The sequence below is a fragment of the Phyllobates terribilis genome, unplaced genomic scaffold, assembly GCF_046119375.1.
Source record: "Phyllobates terribilis strain yellow unplaced genomic scaffold, ASM4611937v1 Scaffold_7__3_contigs__length_470593459, whole genome shotgun sequence".
NCBI classification, from domain to species: domain Eukaryota; kingdom Metazoa; phylum Chordata; class Amphibia; order Anura; family Dendrobatidae; genus Phyllobates; species Phyllobates terribilis.
In genome coordinates this window covers 266,551,013-266,578,866 of record NW_027362767.1, presented here as the reverse complement: position 1 = coordinate 266,578,866, position 27,854 = coordinate 266,551,013, and the positions used below count along the sequence as shown (strand labels likewise).

The 27,854-nt window shown below is 52.4% G+C and overlaps 1 protein-coding gene across 4 annotated transcripts in view; it reads right to left on the bottom strand.

The window, feature by feature from the left end:
* The window catches only part of AK8 (adenylate kinase 8), a 220,771-nt gene that overhangs the window by 91,708 nt on the left and 101,209 nt on the right, over positions 1-27,854 (bottom strand). For all 4 annotated transcript variants that reach the window (XM_073637850.1, XM_073637851.1, XM_073637848.1 and 1 more), the window contains one exon: positions 27,022-27,163. In XM_073637850.1, coding sequence (XP_073493951.1) covers positions 27,022-27,163 — 142 coding nt within the window. The remainder of the gene's footprint in view (positions 1-27,021; positions 27,164-27,854) is intronic.

Sequence of the window (27,854 nt, the reverse complement as noted above, 5' to 3'; positions counted from 1 at the left end):
ACATTGCTGTAGAGGTTACAGGGGGGGGGGTCAGCCTGTCAGTCCTCAGACCATACACATTGCTGCAGAGGTTACAGGGGTGAGGGGTCAGCCTGTCAGTGATCAGACCATACACATTGCTGCAGAGGTTACAGGGGTGAGGGGTCAGCCTGTCAGTGCTCAGACCATACACATTGCTGCAGAGTTTACAGGGGTGAGGGGTCAGCCTGTCAGTGCTCAGACCATACACATTGCTGCAGAGGTTACAGGGCGGGGGGGTCAGCCTGTCAGTGATCAGACCATACACATTGCTGGAGAGGTTACAGGGGTGGGGGGTCAGCCGGTCAGTGCTCAGACCATACACATTGCTGCAGAGGTTACAGGGGTGGGGGGTCAGCCTGTCAGTGCTCAGACCATACACATTGCTGCAGAGGTTACAGGGGGGGGGTCAGCCTGTCAGTGCTCAGACCATACACATTGCTGCAGAGGTTACAGGGGTGGGGGTCAGCCCGTCAGTGATCAGACCATACACATTGCTGCAGAGATTACAGGGGGGGGGTCAGCCTGTCAGTGCTCAGACCATACACATTGCTGCAGAGGTTACAGGGGTGGGGGGCAGCCTGTCAGTGCTCAGACCATACACATTGCTGCAGAGGTTACAGGGGTGAGGGGTCAGCCTGTCAGTGCTCAGACCATACACATTGCTGCAGAGGTTACAGGGGTGAGGGGTCAGCCTGTCAGTGCTCAGACCATACACATTGCTGCAGAGGTTACAGGGGTGGGGGTCAGCCTGTCAGTGCTCAGACCATACATATTGCTGCAGAGGTTACAGGGATGAGGGGTCAGCCTGTCAGTGATCAGACCATACACATTGCTGCAGAGGTTACAGGGGTGGGGGGTAAGCCTGTCAGTGCTCAGACCATACACATTGCTGCAGAGGTTACAGGAGGGAGGGTCAGCCTGTCAGTGCTCAGACCATACACATTGCTGCAGAGGTTACAGGGGTGAGGGGTCAGCCTGTCAGTGCTCAGACCATACACATTGCTGCAGAGGTTACAGGAGGGAGGGTCAGCCTGTCAGTGCTCAGACCATACACATTGCTGCAGAGGTTACAGGGGTGAGGGGTCAGCCTGTCAGTGCTCAGACCATACACATTGCTGCAGAGGTTACAGGGGTGAGGGGTCAGCCTGTCAGTGATCAGACCATACACATTGCTGCAGAGGTTACAGGAGGGAGGGTCAGCCTGTCAGTGCTCAGACCATACACATTGCTGCAGAGGTTACAGGGGTGAGGGGTCAGCCTGTCAGTGCTCAGACCATACACATTGCTGCAGATGTTACAGGGGTGAGGGGTCAGCCTGTCAGTGATCAGACCATACACATTGCTGCAGAGGTTACAGGGGTGGGGGGTAAGCCTGTCAGTGCTCAGACCATACACATTGCTGCAGAGGTTACAGGGGTGGGGGGCAGCCTGTCAGTGATCAGACCATACACATTGCTGCAGAGGTTACAGGGGTGGGGGTCAGCCTGTCAGTCCTCAGACCATACATATTGCTGCAGAGGTTACAGGAGGGGGGGTCAGCCTGTCAGTGCTCAGACCATACACATTGCTGCAGAGGTTACAGGGGGGGGGGGGGTCAGCCTGTCAGTGCTCAGACCATACACATTGCTGCAGAGGTTACAGGGGTGAGGGGTCAGCCTGTCAGTGCTCAGACCATACACATTGCTGAAGAGGTTACAGGGGTGAGGGGTCAGCCTGTCAGTGCTCAGACCATTCACATTGCTGAAGAGGTTACAGGGGGGGGGTCAGCCTGTCAGTGCTCAGACCATACACATTGCTGCAGAGGTTACAGGGGTGAGGGGTCAGCCTGTCAGTGATCAGACCATACACATTGCTGCAGAGATTACAGGGGGGGGGTCAGCCTGTCAGTGCTCAGACCATACACATTGCTGCAGAGGTTACAGGGGGGGGGGTCCGCCTGTCAGTGCTCAGACCATACACATTGCTGTAGAGGTTACAAGGTGGGGGGGTCAGCCTGTCAGTGCTCAGACCATACACATTGCTGCAGAGGTTACAGGGGGGGGGGGGTCAGCCTGTCAGTGCTCAGACCATACACATTGCTGCAGAGGTTACAGGGGGGGGGGGCAGCCTGTCAGTGCTCAGGCCATACACATTGCTGCAGAGGTTACAGGGGTGGGGGTCAGCCTGTCAGTGCTCAGACCATACACATTGCTGCAGAGATTTCAGGGGTGGGAGGTCAGCCTGTCAGTGATCAGACCATACACATTGCTGCAGAGGTTACAGGGGTGGGGTCAGCCTGTCAGTGCTCAGACCATACACATTGCTGCAGAGATTACAGGGGGGGGGATCAGCCTGTCAGTGATCAGACCATACACATTGCTGCAGAGATTACAGGGGGGGGGGTCAGCCTGTCAGTGATCAGACCATACACATTGCTTCAGAGGTTACAGGGGTGGGGGGTCAGCCTGTCAGTGCTCAGACCATACACATTGCTGCAGAGGTTACAGGGGGGGTCAGCCTGTCAGTGCTCAGACCATACACATTGCTGCAGAGGTTACAGGGGGGGGGGTCAGCCTGTCAGTGCTCAGACCATACACATTGCTTTAGAGGTTACAGGGGTGAGGGGTCAGCCTGTCAGTCCTCAGACCATACACATTGCTTCAGAGGTTACAGGGGTGGGGGGGTCAGCCTGTCAGTGCTCAGACCATACACATTGCTGCAGAGGTTACAAGGTGGGGGGTCAGCCTGTCAGTGCTCAGACCATACACATTGCTGCAGAGGTTACAAGGTGGGGGGTCAGCCTGTCAGTGCTCAGACCATACACATTGCTGCAGAGGTTACAGGGGTGAGGGGTCAGCCTGTCAGTGCTCAGACCATACACATTGCTGCAGAGGTTACAGGGGTGAAGGGTCAGCCTGTCAGTGCTCAGACCATACACATTGCTGCAAAGGTTACAGGGGTGGGGTCAGCCTGTCAGTGCTCAGACCATACACATTGCTGCAGAGATTACAGGGGGGGGGATCAGCCTGTCAGTGATCAGACCATACACATTGCTGCAGAGATTACAGGGGGGGGGTCAGCCTGTCAGTGATCAGACCATACACATTGCTTCAGAGGTTACAGGGGTGGGGGGTCAGCCTGTCAGTGCTCAGACCATACACATTGCTGCAGAGGTTACAGGGGGGGTCAGCCTGTCAGTGCTCAGACCATACACATTGCTGTAGAGGTTACAGGGGGGGGGGTCAGCCTGTCAGTCCTCAGACCATACACATTGCTGCAGAGGTTACAGGGGTGAGGGGTCAGCCTGTCAGTGATCAGACCATACACATTGCTGCAGAGGTTACAGGGGTGAGGGGTCAGCCTGTCAGTGCTCAGACCATACACATTGCTGCAGAGTTTACAGGGGTGAGGGGTCAGCCTGTCAGTGCTCAGACCATACACATTGCTGCAGAGGTTACAGGGCGGGGGGGTCAGCCTGTCAGTGATCAGACCATACACATTGCTGGAGAGGTTACAGGGGTGGGGGGTCAGCCGGTCAGTGCTCAGACCATACACATTGCTGCAGAGGTTACAGGGGTGGGGGGTCAGCCTGTCAGTGCTCAGACCATACACATTGCTGCAGAGGTTACAGGGAAGGGGTCAGCCTGTCAGTGCTCAGACCATACACATTGCTGCAGAGGTTACAGGGGTGGGGGTCAGCCCGTCAGTGATCAGACCATACACATTGCTGCAGAGATTACAGGGGGGGGGTCAGCCTGTCAGTGCTCAGACCATACACATTGCTGCAGAGGTTACAGGGGTGGGGGGCAGCCTGTCAGTGCTCAGACCATACACATTGCTGCAGAGGTTACAGGGGTGAGGGGTCAGCCTGTCAGTGCTCAGACCATACACATTGCTGCAGAGGTTACAGGGGTGAGGGGTCAGCCTGTCAGTGCTCAGACCATACACATTGCTGCAGAGGTTACAGGGGTGGGGGTCAGCCTGTCAGTGCTCAGACCATACATATTGCTGCAGAGGTTACAGGGATGAGGGGTCAGCCTGTCAGTGATCAGACCATACACATTGCTGCAGAGGTTACAGGGGTGGGGGGTAAGCCTGTCAGTGCTCAGACCATACACATTGCTGCAGAGGTTACAGGAGGGAGGGTCAGCCTGTCAGTGCTCAGACCATACACATTGCTGCAGAGGTTACAGGGGTGAGGGGTCAGCCTGTCAGTGCTCAGACCATACACATTGCTGCAGAGGTTACAGGAGGGAGGGTCAGCCTGTCAGTGCTCAGACCATACACATTGCTGCAGAGGTTACAGGGGTGAGGGGTCAGCCTGTCAGTGCTCAGACCATACACATTGCTGCAGAGGTTACAGGGGTGAGGGGTCAGCCTGTCAGTGATCAGACCATACACATTGCTGCAGAGGTTACAGGAGGGAGGGTCAGCCTGTCAGTGCTCAGACCATACACATTGCTGCAGAGGTTACAGGGGTGAGGGGTCAGCCTGTCAGTGCTCAGACCATACACATTGCTGCAGATGTTACAGGGGTGAGGGGTCAGCCTGTCAGTGATCAGACCATACACATTGCTGCAGAGGTTACAGGGGTGGGGGGTAAGCCTGTCAGTGCTCAGACCATACACATTGCTGCAGAGGTTACAGGGGTGGGGGGCAGCCTGTCAGTGATCAGACCATACACATTGCTGCAGAGGTTACAGGGGTGGGGGTCAGCCTGTCAGTCCTCAGACCATACATATTGCTGCAGAGGTTACAGGAGGGGGGGTCAGCCTGTCAGTGCTCAGACCATACACATTGCTGCAGAGGTTACAGGGGGGGGGGGGGTCAGCCTGTCAGTGCTCAGACCATACACATTGCTGCAGAGGTTACAGGGGTGAGGGGTCAGCCTGTCAGTGCTCAGACCATACACATTGCTGAAGAGGTTACAGGGGTGAGGGGTCAGCCTGTCAGTGCTCAGACCATTCACATTGCTGAAGAGGTTACAGGGGGGGGGTCAGCCTGTCAGTGCTCAGACCATACACATTGCTGCAGAGGTTACAGGGGTGAGGGGTCAGCCTGTCAGTGATCAGACCATACAGATTGCTGCAGAGGTTACAGGGGTGGGGGGTAAGCCTGTCAGTGCTCAGACCATACACATTGCTGCAGAGGTTACAGGGGTGGGGGGCAGCCTGTCAGTGATCAGACCATACACATTGCTGCAGAGGTTACAGGGGTGGGGGGCAGCCTGTCAGTGCTCAGACCATACACATTGCTGCAGAGGTTACAGGGGGGGGGGGCAGCCTGTCAGTGCTCAGACCATACACATTGCTGCAGAGGTTACACGGGGGGGGGGTCAGCCTCTCAGTGCTCAGACCATACACATTGCTGCAGAGGTTACAGGGGGGGGGGGGGTCAGCCTGTCCGTGCTCAGACCATACACATTGCTGCAGAGGTTACAGGGGTGAGGGGTCAGCCTGTCAGTGCTCAGACCATACACATTGCTGAAGAGGTTACAGGGGGGGGGTCAGCCTGTCAGTGCTCAGACCATACACATTGCTGCAGAGGTTACAGGGGTGGAGGGTTAGCCTGTCAGTGCTCAGACCATACACATTGCTGCAGAGGTTACAGGGATGAGGGGTCAGCCTGTCAGTGCTCAGACCATACACATTGCTGCAGAGGTTACAGGGGTGAGGGGTCAGCCTGTCAGTGCTCAGACCATACACATTGCTGAAGAGGTTACGGGGGGGGGGGGGGGGGGGTCAGCCTGTCAGTGCTCAGACCATACACATTGCTGCAGAGGTTACAGGGGGGGGGGGTCAGCCTGTCAGTGCTCAGACCATACACATTGCTGCAGAGGTTACAGGGGGGGGGGGGGTCAGCCTGTCCGTGCTTAGACCATACACATTGCTGCAGAGGTTACAGGGGTGAGGGGTCAGCCTGTCAGTGCTCAGGCCATACACATTGCTGCAGAGGTTACAGGGTGGGAGGTCAGCCTGTCAGTGATCAGACCATACACATTGCTGCAGAGGTTACAGGGGTGGGGTCAGCCTGTCAGTGCTCAGACCATACACATTGCTGCAGAGGTTACAGGGGTGAAGGGTCAGCCTGTCAGTGCTCAGACCATACACATTGCTGCAGAGGTTACAGGGGTGGGGTCAGCCTGTCAGTGCTCAGACCATACACATTGCTGCAGAGATTACAGGGGGGGGGATCAGCCTGTCAGTGATCAGACCATACACATTGCTGCAGAGATTACAGGGGGGGGGTCAGCCTGTCAGTGATCAGACCATACACATTGCTTCAGAGGTTACAGGGGTGGGGGGTCAGCCTGTCAGTGCTCAGACCATACACATTGCTGCAGAGGTTACAGGGGGGGTCAGCCTGTCAGTGCTCAGACCATACACATTGCTGTAGAGGTTACAGGGGGGGGGGTCAGCCTGTCAGTCCTCAGACCATACACATTGCTGCAGAGGTTACAGGGGTGAGGGGTCAGCCTGTCAGTGATCAGACCATACACATTGCTGCAGAGGTTACAGGGGTGAGGGGTCAGCCTGTCAGTGCTCAGACCATACACATTGCTGCAGAGTTTACAGGGGTGAGGGGTCAGCCTGTCAGTGCTCAGACCATACACATTGCTGCAGAGGTTACAGGGCGGGGGGGTCAGCCTGTCAGTGATCAGACCATACACATTGCTGGAGAGGTTACAGGGGTGGGGGGTCAGCCGGTCAGTGCTCAGACCATACACATTGCTGCAGAGGTTACAGGGGTGGGGGGTCAGCCTGTCAGTGCTCAGACCATACACATTGCTGCAGAGGTTACAGGGGGGGGGTCAGCCTGTCAGTGCTCAGACCATACACATTGCTGCAGAGGTTACAGGGGTGGGGGTCAGCCCGTCAGTGATCAGACCATACACATTGCTGCAGAGATTACAGGGGGGGGGTCAGCCTGTCAGTGCTCAGACCATACACATTGCTGCAGAGGTTACAGGGGTGGGGGGCAGCCTGTCAGTGCTCAGACCATACACATTGCTGCAGAGGTTACAGGGGTGAGGGGTCAGCCTGTCAGTGCTCAGACCATACACATTGCTGCAGAGGTTACAGGGGTGAGGGGTCAGCCTGTCAGTGCTCAGACCATACACATTGCTGCAGAGGTTACAGGGGTGGGGGTCAGCCTGTCAGTGCTCAGACCATACATATTGCTGCAGAGGTTACAGGGGTGAGGGGTCAGCCTGTCAGTGATCAGACCATACACATTGCTGCAGAGGTTACAGGGGTGGGGGGTAAGCCTGTCAGTACTCAGACCATACACATTGCTGCAGAGGTTACAGGGGTGGGGGGCAGCCTGTCAGTGATCAGACCATACACATTGCTGCAGAGGTTACAGGAGGGGGGGTCAGCCTGTCAGTGCTCAGACCATACACATTGCTGCAGAGGTTACAGGGGTGAGGGGTCAGCCTGTCAGTGATCAGACCATACACATTGCTGCAGATGTTACAGGGGTGAGGGGTCAGCCTGTCAGTGATCAGACCATACACATTGCTGCAGAGGTTACAGGGGTGGGGGGTAAGCCTGTCAGTGCTCAGACCATACACATTGCTGCAGAGGTTACAGGGGTGGGGGGCAGCCTGTCAGTGATCAGACCATACACATTGCTGCAGAGGTTACAGGGGTGGGGGGTCAGCCTGTCAGTCCTCAGACCATACATATTGCTGCAGAGGTTACAGGAGGGGGGGTCAGCCTGTCAGTGCTCAGACCATACACATTGCTGCAGAGGTTACAGGGGGGGGGGGGGTCAGCCTGTCAGTGCTCAGACCATACACATTGCTGCAGAGGTTACAGGGGTGAGGGGTCAGCCTGTCAGTGCTCAGACCATACACATTGCTGAAGAGGTTACAGGGGTGAGGGGTCAGCCTGTCAGTGCTCAGACCATTCACATTGCTGAAGAGGTTACAGGGGGGGGGGTCAGCCTGTCAGTGCTCAGACCATACACATTGCTGCAGAGGTTACAGGGGTGAGGGGTCAGCCTGTCAGTGATCAGACCATACAGATTGCTGCAGAGGTTACAGGGGTGGGGGGTAAGCCTGTCAGTGCTCAGACCATACACATTGCTGCAGAGGTTACAGGGGTGGGGGGCAGCCTGTCAGTGATCAGACCATACACATTGCTGCAGAGGTTACAGGGGTGGGGGGCAGCCTGTCAGTGCTCAGACCATACACATTGCTGCAGAGGTTACAGGGGGGGGGGGCAGCCTGTCAGTGCTCAGACCATACACATTGCTGCAGAGGTTACACGGGGGGGGGGTCAGCCTCTCAGTGCTCAGACCATACACATTGCTGCAGAGGTTACAGGGGGGGGGGGTCAGCCTGTCCGTGCTCAGACCATACACATTGCTGCAGAGGTTACAGGGGTGAGGGGTCAGCCTGTCAGTGCTCAGACCATACACATTGCTGAAGAGGTTACAGGGGGGGGGTCAGCCTGTCAGTGCTCAGACCATACACATTGCTGCAGAGGTTACAGGGGTGGAGGGTTAGCCTGTCAGTGCTCAGACCATACACATTGCTGCAGAGGTTACAGGGATGAGGGGTCAGCCTGTCAGTGCTCAGACCATACACATTGCTGCAGAGGTTACAGGGGTGAGGGGTCAGCCTGTCAGTGCTCAGACCAAACACATTGCTGAAGAGGTTACGGGGGGGGGGGGGGGTCAGCCTGTCAGTGCTCAGACCATACACATTGCTGCAGAGGTTACAGGGGGGGGGGGTCAGCCTGTCAGTTCTCAGACCATACACATTGCTGCAGAGGTTACAGGGGTGAGGGGTCAGCCTGTCAGTGCTCAGGCCATACACATTGCTGCAGAGGTTACAGGGTGGGAGGTCAGCCTGTCAGTGATCAGACCATACACATTGCTGCAGAGGTTACAGGGGTGGGGGTCAGCCTGTCAGTGCTCAGACCATACACATTGCTGCAGAGGTTACAGGGGTGAGGGGTCAGCCTGTCAGTGCTCAGACCATACACATTGCTGCAGAGGTTACAGGGGGAAGGGGGTCAGCCTGTCAGTGCTCAGATCATACACATTGCTGCAGAGGTTACAGGGGTGAGGGGGTCAGCCTGTCAGTGCTCAGACCATACACATTGCTGCAGAGGTTACAGGGGTGAGGGGTCAGCCTGTCACTGATCAGACCATACACATTGCTGCAGAGGTTACAGGAGGGGGTGGTCAGCCTGTCAGTGCTCAGACCATACACATTGATGCAGAGGTTACAGGGGGGGGGTCAGCCTGTCAGTGCTCAGACCATACACATTGATGCAGAGGTTACAGGGGGGGGGGGGTCAGCCTGTCAGTGCTCAGACCATACACATTGCTGCAGAGGTTACAGGGCTGGGGGGGTCCGCCTGTCAGTGCTCAGACCATATACATTGCTTCAGAGGTTACAGGGGTGGAGGGTCAGCCTGTCAGTGCTCAGACCATACACATTGCTGCAGAGGTTACAGGGCTGGGGGGGTCAGCCTGTCAGTGATCAAACCATACACATTGCTGCAGAGGTTACAGGGGGGGGTGGTCAGCCTGTCAGTGCTCAGACCATACACATTGCTGCAGAGGTTACAGGGCTGGGGGGGTCAGCCTGTCAGTGCTCAGACCATACACATTGCTGCAGAGGTTACAGGGGTGGAGGGTCAGCCTGTCAGTGATCAGACCATACACATTGCTGCAGAGGTTACAGGGGGGGGTGGTCAGCCTGTCAGTGCTCAGACCATACACATTGCTGCAGAGGTTACAAGGTGGGGGGTCAGGCTGTCAGTGCTCAGACCATACACATTGCTGCAGAGGTTACAAGGTGGGGGGTCAGGCTGTCAGTGCTCAGACCATACACATTGCTGCAGAGGTTACAGGGGGGGGGGTCTGCCTGTCAGTGCTCAGACCATACACATTGCTGCAGAGGTTAGAGGGGGGGGGCAGCCTGTCAGTGCTCAGACCATACACATTGCTGCAGAGGTTACAGGGGGGGGGTCAGCCTGTCAGTGCTCAGACCATACACATTGCTGCAGAGGTTACAGGGGTGGGGGGTCAGCCTGTCAGTGATCAGACCATACACATTGCTGCAGAGGTTACAGGGGGGGGTCAGCCTGTCAGTGCTCAGACCATACACATTGCTGCAGAGGTTACAGGGGGGGGGGGGTCAGCCTGTCAGTGCTCAGACCATACACATTGCTGCAGAGGTTACAGGGGTGAGGGGTCAGCCTGTCAGTGCTCAGACCATACACATTGCTGCAGAGGTTACAGGGGGGGGGGGTCAGCCTGTCAGTGCTCAGACCATACACATTGCTGCAGAGGTTACAGGGGGGGTCAGCCTGTCAGTGCTCAGACCATACACATTGCTGTAGAGGTTACAGGGGGGGGGGTCAGCCTGTCAGTCCTCAGACCATACACATTGCTGCAGAGGTTACAGGGGTGAGGGGTCAGCCTGTCAGTGATCAGACCATACACATTGCTGCAGAGGTTACAGGGGTGAGGGGTCAGCCTGTCAGTGCTCAGACCATACACATTGCTGCAGAGTTTACAGGGGTGAGGGGTCAGCCTGTCAGTGCTCAGACCATACACATTGCTGCAGAGGTTACAGGGCGGGGGGGTCAGCCTGTCAGTGATCAGACCATACACATTGCTGGAGAGGTTACAGGGGTGGGGGGTCAGCCGGTCAGTGCTCAGACCATACACATTGCTGCAGAGGTTACAGGGGTGGGGGGTCAGCCTGTCAGTGCTCAGACCATACACATTGCTGCAGAGGTTACAGGGGGGGGGTCAGCCTGTCAGTGCTCAGACCATACACATTGCTGCAGAGGTTACAGGGGTGGGGGTCAGCCCGTCAGTGATCAGACCGTACACATTGCTGCAGAGATTACAGGGGGGGGGTCAGCCTGTCAGTGCTCAGACCATACACATTGCTGCAGAGGTTACAGGGGTGGGGGGCAGCCTGTCAGTGCTCAGACCATACACATTGCTGCAGAGGTTACAGGGGTGAGGGGTCAGCCTGTCAGTGCTCAGACCATACACATTGCTGCAGAGGTTACAGGGGTGAGGGGTCAGCCTGTCAGTGCTCAGACCATACACATTGCTGCAGAGGTTACAGGGGTGGGGGTCAGCCTGTCAGTGCTCAGACCATACATATTGCTGCAGAGGTTACAGGGGTGAGGGGTCAGCCTGTCAGTGATCAGACCATACACATTGCTGCAGAGGTTACAGGGGTGGGGGGTAAGCCTGTCAGTACTCAGACCATACACATTGCTGCAGAGGTTACAGGGGTGGGGGGCAGCCTGTCAGTGATCAGACCATACACATTGCTGCAGAGGTTACAGGAGGGGGGGTCAGCCTGTCAGTGCTCAGACCATACACATTGCTGCAGAGGTTACAGGGGTGAGGGGTCAGCCTGTCAGTGATCAGACCATACACATTGCTGCAGATGTTACAGGGGTGAGGGGTCAGCCTGTCAGTGATCAGACCATACACATTGCTGCAGAGGTTACAGGGGTGGGGGGTAAGCCTGTCAGTGCTCAGACCATACACATTGCTGCAGAGGTTACAGGGGTGGGGGGCAGCCTGTCAGTGATCAGACCATACACATTGCTGCAGAGGTTACAGGGGTGGGGGGTCAGCCTGTCAGTCCTCAGACCATACATATTGCTGCAGAGGTTACAGGAGGGGGGGTCAGCCTGTCAGTGCTCAGACCATACACATTGCTGCAGAGGTTACAGGGGGGGGGGGGGTCAGCCTGTCAGTGCTCAGACCATACACATTGCTGCAGAGGTTACAGGGGTGAGGGGTCAGCCTGTCAGTGCTCAGACCATACACATTGCTGAAGAGGTTACAGGGGTGAGGGGTCAGCCTGTCAGTGCTCAGACCATTCACATTGCTGAAGAGGTTACAGGGGGGGGGGTCAGCCTGTCAGTGCTCAGACCATACACATTGCTGCAGAGGTTACAGGGGTGAGGGGTCAGCCTGTCAGTGATCAGACCATACAGATTGCTGCAGAGGTTACAGGGGTGGGGGGTAAGCCTGTCAGTGCTCAGACCATACACATTGCTGCAGAGGTTACAGGGGTGGGGGGCAGCCTGTCAGTGATCAGACCATACACATTGCTGCAGAGGTTACAGGGGTGGGGGGCAGCCTGTCAGTGCTCAGACCATACACATTGCTGCAGAGGTTACAGGGGGGGGGGGCAGCCTGTCAGTGCTCAGACCATACACATTGCTGCAGAGGTTACACGGGGGGGGGGTCAGCCTCTCAGTGCTCAGACCATACACATTGCTGCAGAGGTTACAGGGGGGGGGGGTCAGCCTGTCCGTGCTCAGACCATACACATTGCTGCAGAGGTTACAGGGGTGAGGGGTCAGCCTGTCAGTGCTCAGACCATACACATTGCTGAAGAGGTTACAGGGGGGGGGTCAGCCTGTCAGTGCTCAGACCATACACATTGCTGCAGAGGTTACAGGGGTGGAGGGTTAGCCTGTCAGTGCTCAGACCATACACATTGCTGCAGAGGTTACAGGGATGAGGGGTCAGCCTGTCAGTGCTCAGACCATACACATTGCTGCAGAGGTTACAGGGGTGAGGGGTCAGCCTGTCAGTGCTCAGACCAAACACATTGCTGAAGAGGTTACGGGGGGGGGGGGGGGGGTCAGCCTGTCAGTGCTCAGACCATACACATTGCTGCAGAGGTTACAGGGGGGGGGGGTCAGCCTGTCAGTTCTCAGACCATACACATTGCTGCAGAGGTTACAGGGGTGAGGGGTCAGCCTGTCAGTGCTCAGGCCATACACATTGCTGCAGAGGTTACAGGGTGGGAGGTCAGCCTGTCAGTGATCAGACCATACACATTGCTGCAGAGGTTACAGGGGTGGGGGTCAGCCTGTCAGTGCTCAGACCATACACATTGCTGCAGAGGTTACAGGGGTGAGGGGTCAGCCTGTCAGTGCTCAGACCATACACATTGCTGCAGAGGTTACAGGGGGAAGGGGGTCAGCCTGTCAGTGCTCAGATCATACACATTGCTGCAGAGGTTACAGGGGTGAGGGGGTCAGCCTGTCAGTGCTCAGACCATACACATTGCTGCAGAGGTTACAGGGGTGAGGGGTCAGCCTGTCACTGATCAGACCATACACATTGCTGCAGAGGTTACAGGAGGGGGTGGTCAGCCTGTCAGTGCTCAGACCATACACATTGATGCAGAGGTTACAGGGGGGGGGTCAGCCTGTCAGTGCTCAGACCATACACATTGATGCAGAGGTTACAGGGGGGGGGGGGTCAGCCTGTCAGTGCTCAGACCATACACATTGCTGCAGAGGTTACAGGGCTGGGGGGGTCCGCCTGTCAGTGCTCAGACCATATACATTGCTTCAGAGGTTACAGGGGTGGAGGGTCAGCCTGTCAGTGCTCAGACCATACACATTGCTGCAGAGGTTACAGGGCTGGGGGGGTCAGCCTGTCAGTGATCAAACCATACACATTGCTGCAGAGGTTACAGGGGGGGGTGGTCAGCCTGTCAGTGCTCAGACCATACACATTGCTGCAGAGGTTACAGGGCTGGGGGGGTCAGCCTGTCAGTGCTCAGACCATACACATTGCTGCAGAGGTTACAGGGGTGGAGGGTCAGCCTGTCAGTGATCAGACCATACACATTGCTGCAGAGGTTACAGGGGGGGGTGGTCAGCCTGTCAGTGCTCAGACCATACACATTGCTGCAGAGGTTACAAGGTGGGGGGTCAGGCTGTCAGTGCTCAGACCATACACATTGCTGCAGAGGTTACAAGGTGGGGGGTCAGGCTGTCAGTGCTCAGACCATACACATTGCTGCAGAGGTTACAGGGGGGGGGGTCTGCCTGTCAGTGCTCAGACCATACACATTGCTGCAGAGGTTAGAGGGGGGGGGCAGCCTGTCAGTGCTCAGACCATACACATTGCTGCAGAGGTTACAGGGGGGGGGTCAGCCTGTCAGTGCTCAGACCATACACATTGCTGCAGAGGTTACAGGGGTGGGGGGTCAGCCTGTCAGTGATCAGACCATACACATTGCTGCAGAGGTTACAGGGGGGGGTCAGCCTGTCAGTGCTCAGACCATACACATTGCTGCAGAGGTTACAGGGGGGGGGGGGTCAGCCTGTCAGTGCTCAGACCATACACATTGCTGCAGAGGTTACAGGGGTGAGGGGTCAGCCTGTCAGTGCTCAGACCATACACATTGCTGCAGAGGTTACAGGGGGGGGGGGTCAGCCTGTCAGTGCTCAGACCATACACATTGCTGCAGAGGTTACAGGGGTGGGGGTCAGCCTGTCAGTGCTCAGACCAAACACATTGCTGCAGAGGTTACAGGGGGGGGGGTCAGCCTGTCAGTGCTCAGACCATACACATTGCTGCAGAGGTTACAGGGGTGAGGGATCAGCCTGTCAGTGCTCAGACCATACACATTGCTGCAGAGGTTACAGGGGGGGGGGGGGGTCAGCCTGTCAGTGCTCAGACCATACACATTGCTGCAGAGGTTACAGGGGGGGGGGGTCAGCCTGTCAGTGCTCAGACCATACACATTGCTGCAGAGGTTACATGGGGGGGTCAGCCTGTCAGTGCTCAGATCATACACATTGCTGCAGAGGTTACAGGGGGGGTGGGGTCAGCCTGTCAGTGCTCAGACCATACACATTGCTGCAGAGGTTACAGGGGTGAGGGGTCAGCCTGTCAGTGCTCAGACCATACACATTGCTGCAGAGGTTACAGGGGGGGGGGTCAGCCTGTCAGTGCTCAGACCATACACATTGCTGCAGAGGTTACAGGGGTGGGGGTCAGCCTGTCAGTGCTCAGACCATACACATTGCTGCAGAGGTTACAGGGGGGGGGGGTCAGCCTGTCAGTGCTCAGACCATACACATTGCTGCAGAGGTTACATGGGGGGGTCAGCCTGTCAGTGCTCAGATCATACACATTGCTGCAGAGGTTACAGGGGGGGGGGGGGTCAGCCTGTCAGTGCTCAGACCATACACATTGCTGCAGAGGTTACAGGGGGGGGGGGTCAGCCTGTCAGTGCTCAGACCATACATATTGCTGCAGAGGTTACAGGGGTGGGGGTCAGCCTGTCAGTGCTCAGACCATACACATTGCTGCAGAGGTTACAGGGGGGGGGTCAGCCTGTCAGTGCTCAGACCATACACATTGCTGCATTGCTGCAGAGGTTACAGGGGGGGTGGTCAGCCTGTCAGTGCTCAGACCATACTCATTGCTGCAGAGGTTACAGGGGTGGGGGGTCAGCCTGTCAGTGATCAGACCATACACATTGCTGCAGAGGTTACAGGGGGGGTGGTCAGCCTGTCAGTGCTCAGACCATACACATTGCTGCAGAGGTTACAGGGTGGGAGGTCAGCCTGTCAGTGTTCAGACCATACACATTGCTGCAGAGGTTACAGGGGTGGGGGGGGGTCAGCCTGTCAGTGCTCAGACCATACACATTGCTGCAGAGGTTAGAGGGGGGGGGGTCAGCCTGTCAGTGATCAGACCATACACATTGCTGCAGAGATTACATGGGGGGGGTCAGCCTGTCAGTGCTCAGGCCATACACATTGCTGCAGAGATTACAGGGGGGGGGTCAGCCTGTCAGTGCTCAGACCATACACATTGCTGCAGAGGTTACAGGGGGGGGGGTCAGCCTGTCAGTGATCAGACCATACACATTGCTGCAGAGGTTACAGGGGTGAGGGGTCAGCCTGTCAGTGCTCAGACCATACTCATTGCTGCAGAGGTTACAGGGGGGGGGGGGTCAGCCTGTCAGTGCTCAGACCATACACATTGCTGCAGAGATTACAGGGGGGGGGTCAGCCTGTCAGTGATCAGACCATACACATTGCTTCAGAGGTTACAGGGGTGGGGGGTCAGCCTGTCAGTGCTCAGACCATACACATTGCTGCAGAGGTTACAGGGGGGGGGGGGTCAGCCTGTCAGTGCTCAGACCATACACATTGCTGCAGAGGTTACAGGGGTGAGGGGTCAGCCTGTCAGTGCTCAGACCATACACATTGCTTCAGAGGTTACAGGGGTGGGGGGTCAGCCTGTCAGTGCTCAGACCATACACATTGCTGCAGAGGTTACAGGGGGGGGGGGTCAGCCTGTCAGTGCTCAGACCATACACATTGCTGCAGAGGTTACAGGGGTGAGGGGTCAGCCTGTCAGTCCTCAGACCATACACATTGCTGCAGAGGTTACAGGGGTGAGGGGTCAGCCTGTCAGTGCTCAGACCATACACATTGCTGCAGAGGTTACAGGGGTGAAGGGTCAGCCTGTCAGTGCTCAGACCATACACATTGCTGCAGAGGTTACAGGGGTGGGGGGTCAGCCTGTCAGTCCTCAGACCATACACATTGCTTCAAAGGTTACAGGGGTGAGGGGTCAGCCTGTCAGTCCTCAGACCATACACATTGCTTCAGAGGTTACAGGGGTGGGGGGGTCAGCCTGTCAGTGCTCAGACCATACACATTGCTGCAGAGGTTACAGGGGGGGGTCAGCCTGTCAGTGCTCAGACCATACACATTGCTGCAGAGGTTACAGGGGGGGGGTCAGCCTGTCAGTGCTCAGACCATACACATTGCTGCAGAGGTTACAGGGGTGAGGGGTCAGCCTGTCAGTGCTCAGACCATACACATTGCTGCAGAGGTTACAGGGGGGGGGGGTCAGCCTGTCAGTGCGCAGACCATACACATTGCTGCAGAGGTTACAGGGGTGGGGGGTCAGCCTGTCAGTGCTCAGACCATACACATTGCTGCAGAGGTTACAGGGGTGAGGGGTCAGCCTGTCAGTGCTCAGACCATACACATTGCTGCAGAGGTTACAGGGGGGGGGTCAGCCTGTCAGTGCTCAGACCATACACATTGCTGCAGAGGTTACAGGGGTGAGGGGTCAGCCTGTCAGTGCTCAGACCATACACATTGCTGCAGAGGTTACAGGGGGGGGGGTCAGCCTGTCAGTGCTCAGACCATACACATTGCTGCAGAGGTTACAGGGGTGGGGGTCAGCCTGTCAGTGCTCAGACCATACACATTGCTGAAGAGGTTACAGGGGGGGGGGGTCAGCCTGTCAGTCCTCAGACCATACACATTGCTGCAGAGGTTACAGGGGGGGGTCTGCCTGTCAGTGATCAGACCACACACATTGCTGCAGAGGTTACAGGGGGGGTCAGCCTGTCAGTGCTCAGACCATACACATTGCTTCAGAGGTTATGGGGGTGGGGGCGACTCATGCAGTGCCCATATAATGTACAGTAGTGTTCAAAATAATTGCAGAGTTAAGCACAAAATCTTTATACTAGTTTTTATTCCCATGCATTGGGAACATTGCACATTGTTTTCTAATTCAAAGATGGAGAAATGTATATAGTTTTTAATTACTTTACAGAAAATAACAAAATATTAACATTGGGCTGTTCTAAAAATAGTAGTGTCTGCTTTTGTCTTTACAAACTCACAGTATGTTCTCTTTGTTTGAGGATTTAGCATTCCTGTGAATCGCTAACCTAATATTTAGTTGTATACCCACAGTTTTTTAGAGCTGCTTCACATTTATGTTGCATAGAGTCAACCAACTTCTGCCACCTGTCAATTGTTATTCCAGCACAGGATGCTTTGACTACATCCCACACTTTTTTGGCATTTGTTGGCTTTGCCTCAGAAACGACATTTTTGATGTCACCCCGCAAGTGGTCTATTGGATTAATATCCGGGGATTGGGCTGGCCACTCCATAACCTCAATTTTGTTGGACTGGAACCAAGATGTTGCTCGTTTACTGGTGTGTTTAGGGTCGTTGTCTTGTTGAAACACCCATTTCAAGGACATATCCTCTTCAGCATAAGGCAACATGACCTCTTCAAGTATTTTAATATATGCAAACTGGTCCATGATCCCTGGTATGCGGTAAATAGGTCCGGCACCATAGTAAGAGAAACATGCCCATATCATAATGCTTGCACCACCATGCTTCACTGTCTTCAGAGTGTACTGTGGCTTGAATGCAGAATTTGGGGGTTGTCTGACGAACTGTCTGCGGCCCTTGGACCCAAAAAGAACAATTTTACTAGGACCCAAAAAGAACAATTTTACTTTCATCAGTCCACAAAATGTTTCTCCATTCCTCTTTAGGCCAGTTGATGTTTTCTTTGGCAAATTGTATCCGCTTCAGTACATGTCTTTTTTTTTTTTAACAGTTGGACTTTGCGGGGATTTCTTGCTAAGAGATTAGCTTCACACCGGCGTCTTCTAACTGTCACAGTCCTCACAGGTAACTTGAGACTGGCTTTGATCATCCTGGAGCTGATCATTGGCTGAGCCTTTGCCATTCTGTCTATTCTTTGATCCATTTGAATGGTAGTCTTCTGTTTTCTTCCACGTCTCTCTGGTTTTGCTTTCCATTTTAAAGCATTGGAGATCATTTTGCTTAACAGCCGATCATTGTCTGCACTTCTTTATAAATTTTACCCTCTTTAATCAACTTTTTAATCAACTTTTTAATCAAAGTCCGCTGTTCTTCTGAACAATGTCTCGAACAACCCACATTTCTCAGGCTTTCAAAGAGAAATGCATGTACAACATGTGCCGGCTTCACCCTTAAATAAGGGCCACCTGATTCACACCGGTTTCTTCACAGAATCATTGACCTCACTAACTGATTTCCACACTGCTATTATTTTGAACACATCCCCTTTCCATTAATTGTTCAAATACACAGACTCAAAAACCTGCAGATCATGAATGCCGAGTCTGGTGGTTTTCTTAGAATCTACTGCACCAACTGGTAAATTGTTTGACACGTGGTAATATAATCTATACCAAATACAGTGATTAATCTGGTTAGTCATATTGGACTGCTATTATTTTGAACTGTAATAGTGCCCATATGTTCTAGTGTTCCCTTGTGATGCAGTAGTGCTATTTAATGTAGTAGCATGTCCGTATAATGTGATAGTGCCATGTGGTGCCCATGTAATGTAATAGTGCAATATACTGCCCGTATGTTATAGTGTTCCCTTGTGATGCAGTAGTGCTATATAATGTAGTAGCATGTCTGTATAATGTGATAGTGCCATGCGGAGCCCATGTAATGTAATAGTGCCATATGGTGCCCGTATGTTATAGTGTTCCCTTGTGATGCAGTAGTGTTATATAATGTAGTAGCATGTCTGTATAATGTGATAGTGCCATGTGGTGCCCATGTAATGTAATAGTGCAATATACTGCCCGTATGTTATAGTGTCCCCTTGTGATGCAGTAGTGTTATATAATGTAGTAGCATGTCTGTATAATGTGATAGTGCCATGCGGTGCCCATGTAATGTAATAGTGCAATATACTGCCCGTATGTTATAGTGTCCCCTTGTGATGCAGTAGTGTTATATAATGTAGTAGCATGTCTGTATAATGTGATAGTGCCATGCGGTGCCCATGTAATGTAATAGTGCCATATGGTGCCCGTATGTTATAGTGTTCCCTTGTGATGCAGTAGTGCTATATAATGTAGATGCAGTAGTGCTATATAATGTAGTAGCATGTCTGTATAATGTGATAGTGCTATGCGGTGCCCATATAATGTAATAGTGCCATATGGTGCCCGTATGTTAGTGTTCCCTTGTGATGCAGTAGTGCTATATAATGTATTAGCATGTCTGTATAATGTGATAGTGCCATGCGGAGCCCATGTAATGTAATAGTGCTATATGGTGCCCGTATGTTATAGTGTTCCCTTGTGATGCAGTAGTGTTATATAATGTAGTAGCATGTCTGTATAATGTGATAGTGCCATGCGGTGCCCATGTAATGTAATAGTGCCATATGGTGCCCGTATGTTCTAGTGTCCCCTTGTGATGCAGTAGTGTTATACAATGTAGTAGCATGTCTGTATAATGTGATAGTGCCATGCGGTACCCATATAATGTAATAGTGCCATATGGTGCCCGTATGTTCTAGTGTCCCCTTGTGATGCAGTAGTGTTATATAATGTAGTAGCATGTCTGTATAATGTGATAGTGCCATGCGGTACCCATATAATGTAATAGTACCACATAGTGCCCATATGTTCTAGTGTTCCCTTGTGATGCAGTAGTGCTATATAATGTAGTAGCATGTCTGTATAATGTGATAGTGCTATGCGGTGCCCATATAATGTAATAGTACCACATAGTGCCCATATGTTCTAGTGTTCCCTTGTGATGCAGTAGTGCTATATAATGTAGTAGCATGTCCGTATAATGTGATAGTGCCATGTGGTGCCCATATAATGTAATAGTACCACATAGTGCCCATATGTTCTAGTGTTCCCTTGTGATGCAGTAGTGCTATATAATGTAGTAGCATGTCTGTATAATGTGATAGTGCCATGTGGTGCCCATGTAATGTAATAGTACCACATAGTGCCCATATGTTCTAGTATTCCCTTGTGATGCAGTAGTGCTATATAATGTAGTAGCATGTCCGTATAATGTGATAGTGCCATGTGGTGCCCATATAATGTAATAGTACCACATAGTGCCCATATGTTCTAGTGTTCCCTTGTGATGCAGTAGTGCTATATAATGTAGCAGCATGTCTGTATAATGTGATAGTGCCATGTGGTGCCCATATAATGTAATAGTACCACATAGTGCCCATATGTTCTAGTGTTCCCTTGTGATGCAGTAGTGCTATATAATGTAGTAGCATGTCTGTATAATGTGATAGTGCCATGTGGTGCCCATGTAATGTAATAGTGCCATATGGTGCCCATATGTTCTAGTGTTCCCTTGTGATGCAGTAGTGTTATATAATGTAGTAGCATGTCTGTATAATGTGATAGTGCCATGTGGTGCCCATGTAATGTAATAGTGCCATATGGTGCCCATATGTTCTAGTATTCCCTTGTGATGCAGTAGTGCTATATAATGTAGTAGCATGTCTGTATAATGTGATAGTGCCATGTGGTGCCCATATAATGTAATAGTACCACATAGTGCCCATATGTTCTAGTGTTCCCTTGTGATGCAGTAGTGCTATATAATGTAGTAGCATGTCTGTATAATGTGATAGTGCCATGTGGTGCCCATGAAATGTAATAGTGCCATATGGTGCCCATATGTTCTAGTGTTCCCTTGTGATGCAGTAGTGTTATATAATGTAGTAGCATGTCTGTATAATGTGATAGTGCCATGTGGTGTCCATGTAATGTAATAGTGCCATATGGTGCCCATATGTTCTAGTGTTCCCTTGTGATGCAGTAGTGTTATATAATGTAGTAGCATGTCTGTATAATGTGATAGTGCCATGTGGTGCCCATGTAATGTAATAGTGCCATATGGTGCCCATATGTTCTAGTGTTCCCTTGTGATGCAGTAGTGTTATATAATGTAGTAGCATGTCTGTATAATGTGATAGTGCCATGTGGTGCCCATGTAATGTAATAGTGCCATATGGTGCCCGTATGTTATAGTGTTCCCTTGTGATGCAGTAGTGCTATATAATGTAGTAGCATGTCTGTATAATGTGATAGTGCCATGCGGTGCCCATGTAATTACATAGTGCACACATACAGCACCTGTATAATGCTGCTCTATGGGACTGTGATGCCCCTAGGAGACCAGAGCTAGTAGTGGAGTCCCAGAGACCACCATATAGTGGCAGTTGATGCAGACGGGCCCCGGTATCAGGGCGTCGGACATATTCTTGGGCGGTTCAGGGGCCCACATTCGGGATTGGGGCCTGGCAACTGCTCTCTGCATTCTCTAATGCGTTATTGATTTTCTGATTAACCCCTTCCCTGCATAGAAACAACTAACTCCAAAAATCAATAAAGTTTATGCAGGGTGGGGGTGGGTGCCTCTGTACGGATGTAAGCTGACAGCTCCTAAGCCTGATCTCGGAGGCAGTGTCTGTACAAACACGGACGGCGGCCCACATAAGGACGCGCGGTTCAAAGGTAGCGATCATCTTCCATGGACTTGCTTCAAAAGTAATTGCTTCTGGTCTCCGGTGAGAATGACTGCAAACCGAGTAACAGACTTTCATAAACTAAGTTTTAACCCTCGCGGAGGCGGCGCTGACCCTCTGTTGTCTCTTCCAGATGTAATTCGGCAGACGCTCTCGAGTGTGAGGGCTTCAAAGCGCAGGCAGCAGCTCCGCCGCTGATGGAAATGCTACGAGGTCAGAGGAGAGCGCTCGGCTCGAATGGAAAACGTCCGGCCACCCGCTTCATTTTCTGACAAGTTGGAGCTTTTTGCTTCTCAGAGATTGCGGCGGCCGGCTACGCCGCGGAGGACGCTTTCCCTATCAGCGTGGTTTAATGCCTTGACCTTTACGGGGACTGCACTGCTGGAGCCAGGGGACAAGTCTGGTCCTACAGACGGGGCATGGCACTGATTGTACGTGATCTCGGGATGGGCCCAATAGACCACCAGTGCGCCATTGTATGGGTGTGGGGGCCACATGTGGCTAATAATTGTGCCTCCCGCACACTTGGTTTCAAATGAATTTTGATTATCATTTCAGAAAGGTTTTCGGATTCTTACGGTGGTCATTAAGGGGTCTTATTTCACAGCACATTGTATGGCGCTGTACAATACAAGTCAACAGGTTTGGGCAATGGTCTAATGTGTATGGGGGCCCTGGACAAGTGATTGTTGGGGCAGAGATCGATCCGGCATGTCAGATTACAGACTGCTGATCGCATTGTTCTCCCGGAGATGAGCCGCTGCAGAGATGTCAGTCTGCAGCTTTCTCATAGAAATCCCAGGAGCGGTCGGCCGATCGAGTGCTCCTGATTATGGCAGAGGCAGCCAAAATAGTTGCCAGCTGAACCATCTAATGTATATGGCGGCCTGAGCCCCTGCGCGGGTGTGTTGTGCCGCCTTGGCACAGGTGCCAATCTCATCCTCTAGCACCCCAGATTTAGACTAACCTCCAATCCCAGCCCTCGAACCCACTGATCCCTGCACTCCAGAGTAACCATGGCATGATTAAAGGGCATGTCCACCTTTTTATTGGGGGACCCCTGTGCAATCATCCTGGTGACCAGGAAAGGATCCGAGAGTGATGTCAGTGTGGCCCTAACAGAAGCCTGTATCATACAGATGAAATTAGCTTTTTTCTAGATTTGTTCTGCAAAAAAATAAAAAAAACTGAAGCACAGTAATTTATATTTGCTGTAAAAAATTCAATTTCTCCCACCATGTAAATATAAAAAGAAAATAAATGTTATGGCTGCTATGATGCAAAGATTAGAGCTAAAACAGGTCAGGTCACTAAGTGGTTAAACCCTGAGACAGTCAGAAACTGCCTCCTGTCACAACCAGCTGATCTGTCCTTTCCCCCTGCTTTACACTGCAGCTCAATGATAAGTGTCAGCTCTGCAGGAAATCAGTAAGTGGAGGGAAGATTTCTGCTCATTATCCGGTGACAAAAACGTTTTCAGGAAATCTGTTCACTTGTTCCCATTGACGAACACAGCGGTCAGTCTCCTGCTCGCTGATAACAGGGAGCAATAGCCTGAAATGCACTGCATGGTAATGGAGAAAAGAATTGAAGGTTTAGGGTTTTTTAAACTCTTCATTACTGCAAATGGTCCCCATTTCATACCGCACTTATTTTTGGGGGACCCTTTCATATGGGAAGTGGAGCAATGGGGGTCATTTATTTCTTCTCCTCCCCCCATGCTGCATTCCTACAGGGTCAGGTCAGATGGTCAGATGCTCCTATCGTAATTAAGATACTAAAATATGCATAAAAAACAAAAATACTAATCAGTTGGCGTCCGTGGGTCGGCTCCATAACCAGCACGATTGTTAATTATCCGCCGTCTGTGAATCCAATTACAGCCCATTAATGGCGGCGGCGGCGTGAGGCTGCGCGGCACACGGGTGGAATCCATATCGGAAGATAAATATTCCAGTCCAGTCTGTGTAAACTGGCAGATAATGGCGGCACGGACGGGTCAGAGAGGTTTTATTAGCTCAATTAACGGGGAGTAAGAGAAGGCTTACACAGCGCTCCTGCACGCCGGCGGGACTGAGCTGCCAGTAATGGTGTTATTAACCTCTCGCAGGCGCAGGATTTGGCTGCAGATTTCAGCTCCGTTCTGCGGTTCAAGTCTTTATTAATCAGCTGTTTATTGTGCTTAATCCGCCCGGGAACAATTCCTGCATCTCGTCGCGGAGGTAGCAGAGTCAATACCGCGCTCTCCGGGCTCTGGAGGTGCAGTGAGCAGATGCCTCAGCCCCCAATATAGAGTGGCTGCTGACATCTGTTCTCATCTCCTCTGCCCCCCGAAAACACAAAACTGGTGTAATCTCCTCTAAAATAGGGTCAGTCGTGTGACATCACGCCGCGTCTGGTTGATTTGCATCAGCAATGAAGGCGACGCCACGCAGACGTGGCGGCTGTAGGGGTCTGTTCACATTATCAGGAACGCAGAAGCCAGGCCGAAATCAGCATCAAATCTGCATCCAAAAGTCTGCAGATTCTGTGTTGGATTTGCTTCATTTTAAGTAAAGGTGAGCAAAACTATTTGTAGGACCCTGGTCCAGTGGCCGCACCATTAGTCCGTGGCCACCAGTCCAGAGCCCAGCAAACCTACTAGCCGGTATTGCCAATGCCTCTTCTGATTAGTAGACCCCTTAATGTCATGACGCTAGGCCTACTAATCAGAAGAGGATGCGGGGGGTAGGAGATCTGCTGGGCTCTGGTCCGGTGGCCACGGGCTAACGACGCGGCCGCTGGCTCATAGTTCTGCAAATCTTTTTGGTCAACTTTACTTACAAGATCAGCAACTTGTTAAAACACTTTGTGTTTCAATCCCTCATCGTTTTCAAGATCGTTGCTTGCTTAAATGAATGGGAACATTCCTGTTTACATCCAAGGGCTGAAACTCCTCCTTACTTAAGTGTTAGAGCTGAGGATTTGTTACCATTGCATGCCGTCTTCCTAGCCAAAGGCCTTAAAGGGGATGTCCATGCACACTTATCAGAATGGAGAAAGGCAGCTGCACACTGGGCAGTAGAGCTGTTGCCGCTGGAAGTGCTGGTTACCCAGCAAGGCCTATTAATTATAGGCCTGTACACAACTCTCATAGGAAACTGATGGCGACTGGAACGCTCAGGGTGCAGCTGCGGCTACTGTTTCTAATATCTGTCTTGGTGAGAGAATAAACAAAAAAACTGACCGCCACATGCAAAACAGAAAACTGGTGTGTACAGGTGCTTACTAAGAGTAGCCATCTCCATGTAAAACTAACAAATAAAGTAGCACTCTGTAGCACTTAGTATGCAAACATGAAATATATGAAATTTGAATAGCATTACTGCTCTAGAAAATAGAAATAATTGAGAAATCTTAGCGCATAAATTGGCCAATTCATGTGTACCTGGTAGCCACAATGAGGCGTTTCTCGATACCAGGAACCGACCAATGTGTTTTCTCTCTTAGGACTAACGTCTGCATGTGTATGGTAAGGTAAGAAAGTTCATATATTTCATGTTTGCATACTTAGAGCTACTCTCTCACCAATTAAAGTAGCACTCTGTATGTCTGGAGAAGCCCTTTAAATGCTCCCAGCATGCCGAGACCACGGCTGGTCATGTGCCCATTGGTATATCACTCCTGGAAACCTAGAGGGATAACATTGCTTCCTTGTGATCTCTACTGTTTGCGGAGCCTGTGTAATAAGGGCCACTTTCAAGCCACCCTGCAGGGCAGTCGTGCGCCCCGTAGGGCGAAGTCTCTCAAGAAACTCTGCAGGGCGTCGTCATCCGCACTACCTGAGGGGCTAGTGGGTGGCTACGACCCGACTGCACACAGAGCTAGAGCCTCATATATAAAGTGCCTGTAACCGGCTCACACTGTGAGACTGACCTGATCCCAGGGCAACAACAAATAGGGAAGGACATGCCACGAAGGTCTGATAGGTGCTCCCACCTGTTAGGAGAATTGGGGTCCCCTTCTCCCCATTCACACTCTGCATGAAATCCTTTCTGAGTTGCCACGGGACAGGAGACCCCTATCCAGCCAATATGTTGGGGTCCCAGAGATGGCCATGCACCGTCAGTACTTACCTGTGCCTGCTCCCGCACCCCTGCTCTCTGGCATGGAGAATACAAGTCTATTATTGGGGGTCGCAATAACCTGTAACTAGTCCACTCCCTGGCTGCCATCAGACTGCATTTTTGTTTTTATTGGCACCAACCTCTAAATGTGACGGCCCCTATAACACCATGATGGGATTGGGATATTAAAAACTGGAGCAAAAATAACAGAAGGGACCAGCTATGAGGTGAGAGACGCTCAGCTCTCTCCAAAAACCATGAGTGCCCATCGGCTTATAGGAAAGCAAAATGTGACAATAATGAGGAGTGGACTCTACCTGGTGCATCATAATCATATGCTAATGCAGGCTCCTCCTTCATAATTTCAATATGCAAATGAGGACATAGCATATGGGATGCTGGGAGGCCTCCAGTAACGGTGCGCTCGCTGCTGAACGGCGGCGGGGTGATCTCTTCATTATCTCCGGTGCAGAGCGCGATCCTGTGAATAATAACGGCGGGGGAAGGCAATGTATACATAAAACATCTGAGCGCTCGCAAAATTGAGTTGAAACGCCGGGCGAGATTGTTCCTGAAGTGAGACGCGGATGAGATTCACAACCAGTATTAAAACGATGCTTTACAAGACTGGAAGAGACAGGCGGCAAGTCAGGAGAGCGGCCGGGCGAGAGCGCTCGTTACCGAAGAATGCCCTGTAACAAACCCTCCGTGCTGAGAAGCATTAGGCCCGGGCAAGGCGCCAGCCCCTACATACAAGGACTCCTTGTTCCAATTCAGTGACAGCAAGCAGAGGTGGTGACATTTGTGTGAAAAATTCTAACATAAACCTTAAGAAATAGGTCCAGTAATTCACAGCAGCCAATCAGGTGTTAGCGATAACTAACCCGCCGCGATCAGATTGGCTGGTGAGGATGAGACGGCTCCGATCAGCGTCCTGTGCACTATATGGCTGCACTGTTACCTGTTGGGCATGAAGCCGGCATCGGTCAGCAGGGCCGCCTGCTCTGCGTCTCTGGGGAACCCGTGTAGCACCCAACCGCGGGCAGCACAGTCCAGTCTGCTGAGGCGATCACCCAACATCCGCAGGACAAGGCTGTCCGGCACTAGAGAGGGAGAAAAAGAGAGGGTGAGAGAGAGACAGAGAAAGAGGGAGAGAGAAAGAGGGAGAGAGAAAGAGAAAGGGAGAGAGAGAGACAGAAAAAGGGAGAGAGAGACAGAGAAAGAGGGAGAGAGAAAGAGGGAGAGAGACAGAGAAAGAGACAGAGAAAGAGAGACAGAAAAAGGGGGAGAGAGAGACAGAGAAAGGGAGAAAGGGAGAAAGAGAGACAGAGAAAGGGAGAAAGAGAGACAGAGAAAGGGAGAAAGAGACAGAGAAAGGGAAAAAGAGACAGAGAAAGGGAAAAAGAGACAGAGAAAGGGGGATAGAGACATAGAAAGGGAGAGAGAGAGACAGAGAAAGGGAAAGAGAGAGACAGAGAAAGAGAGACAGAGAAAGAGGGAGAGAGAAACAGAGAAAGAGGGAGAGAGAAACAGAAAGAGGGAGAGAGAAACAGAGAAAGGGAGAGAGACAGAGAAAGGGAGAGAGACAGAGAAAGGGAGAGAGACAGAGAAAGAGGGAGAGACAGAGAAAGGGAGAGAGACAGAGAAAGAGGGAGAGACAGAGAAAGAGGGAGAGACAGAGAAAGAGGGAGAGACAGAGAAAGGGAGAGAGAGACAGAGAAAGGGAGAGAGAGACAGAGAAAGGGAGAGAGAGAGACAGAGAAAGGGAGAGAGAGAGACAGAGAAAGGGAGAGA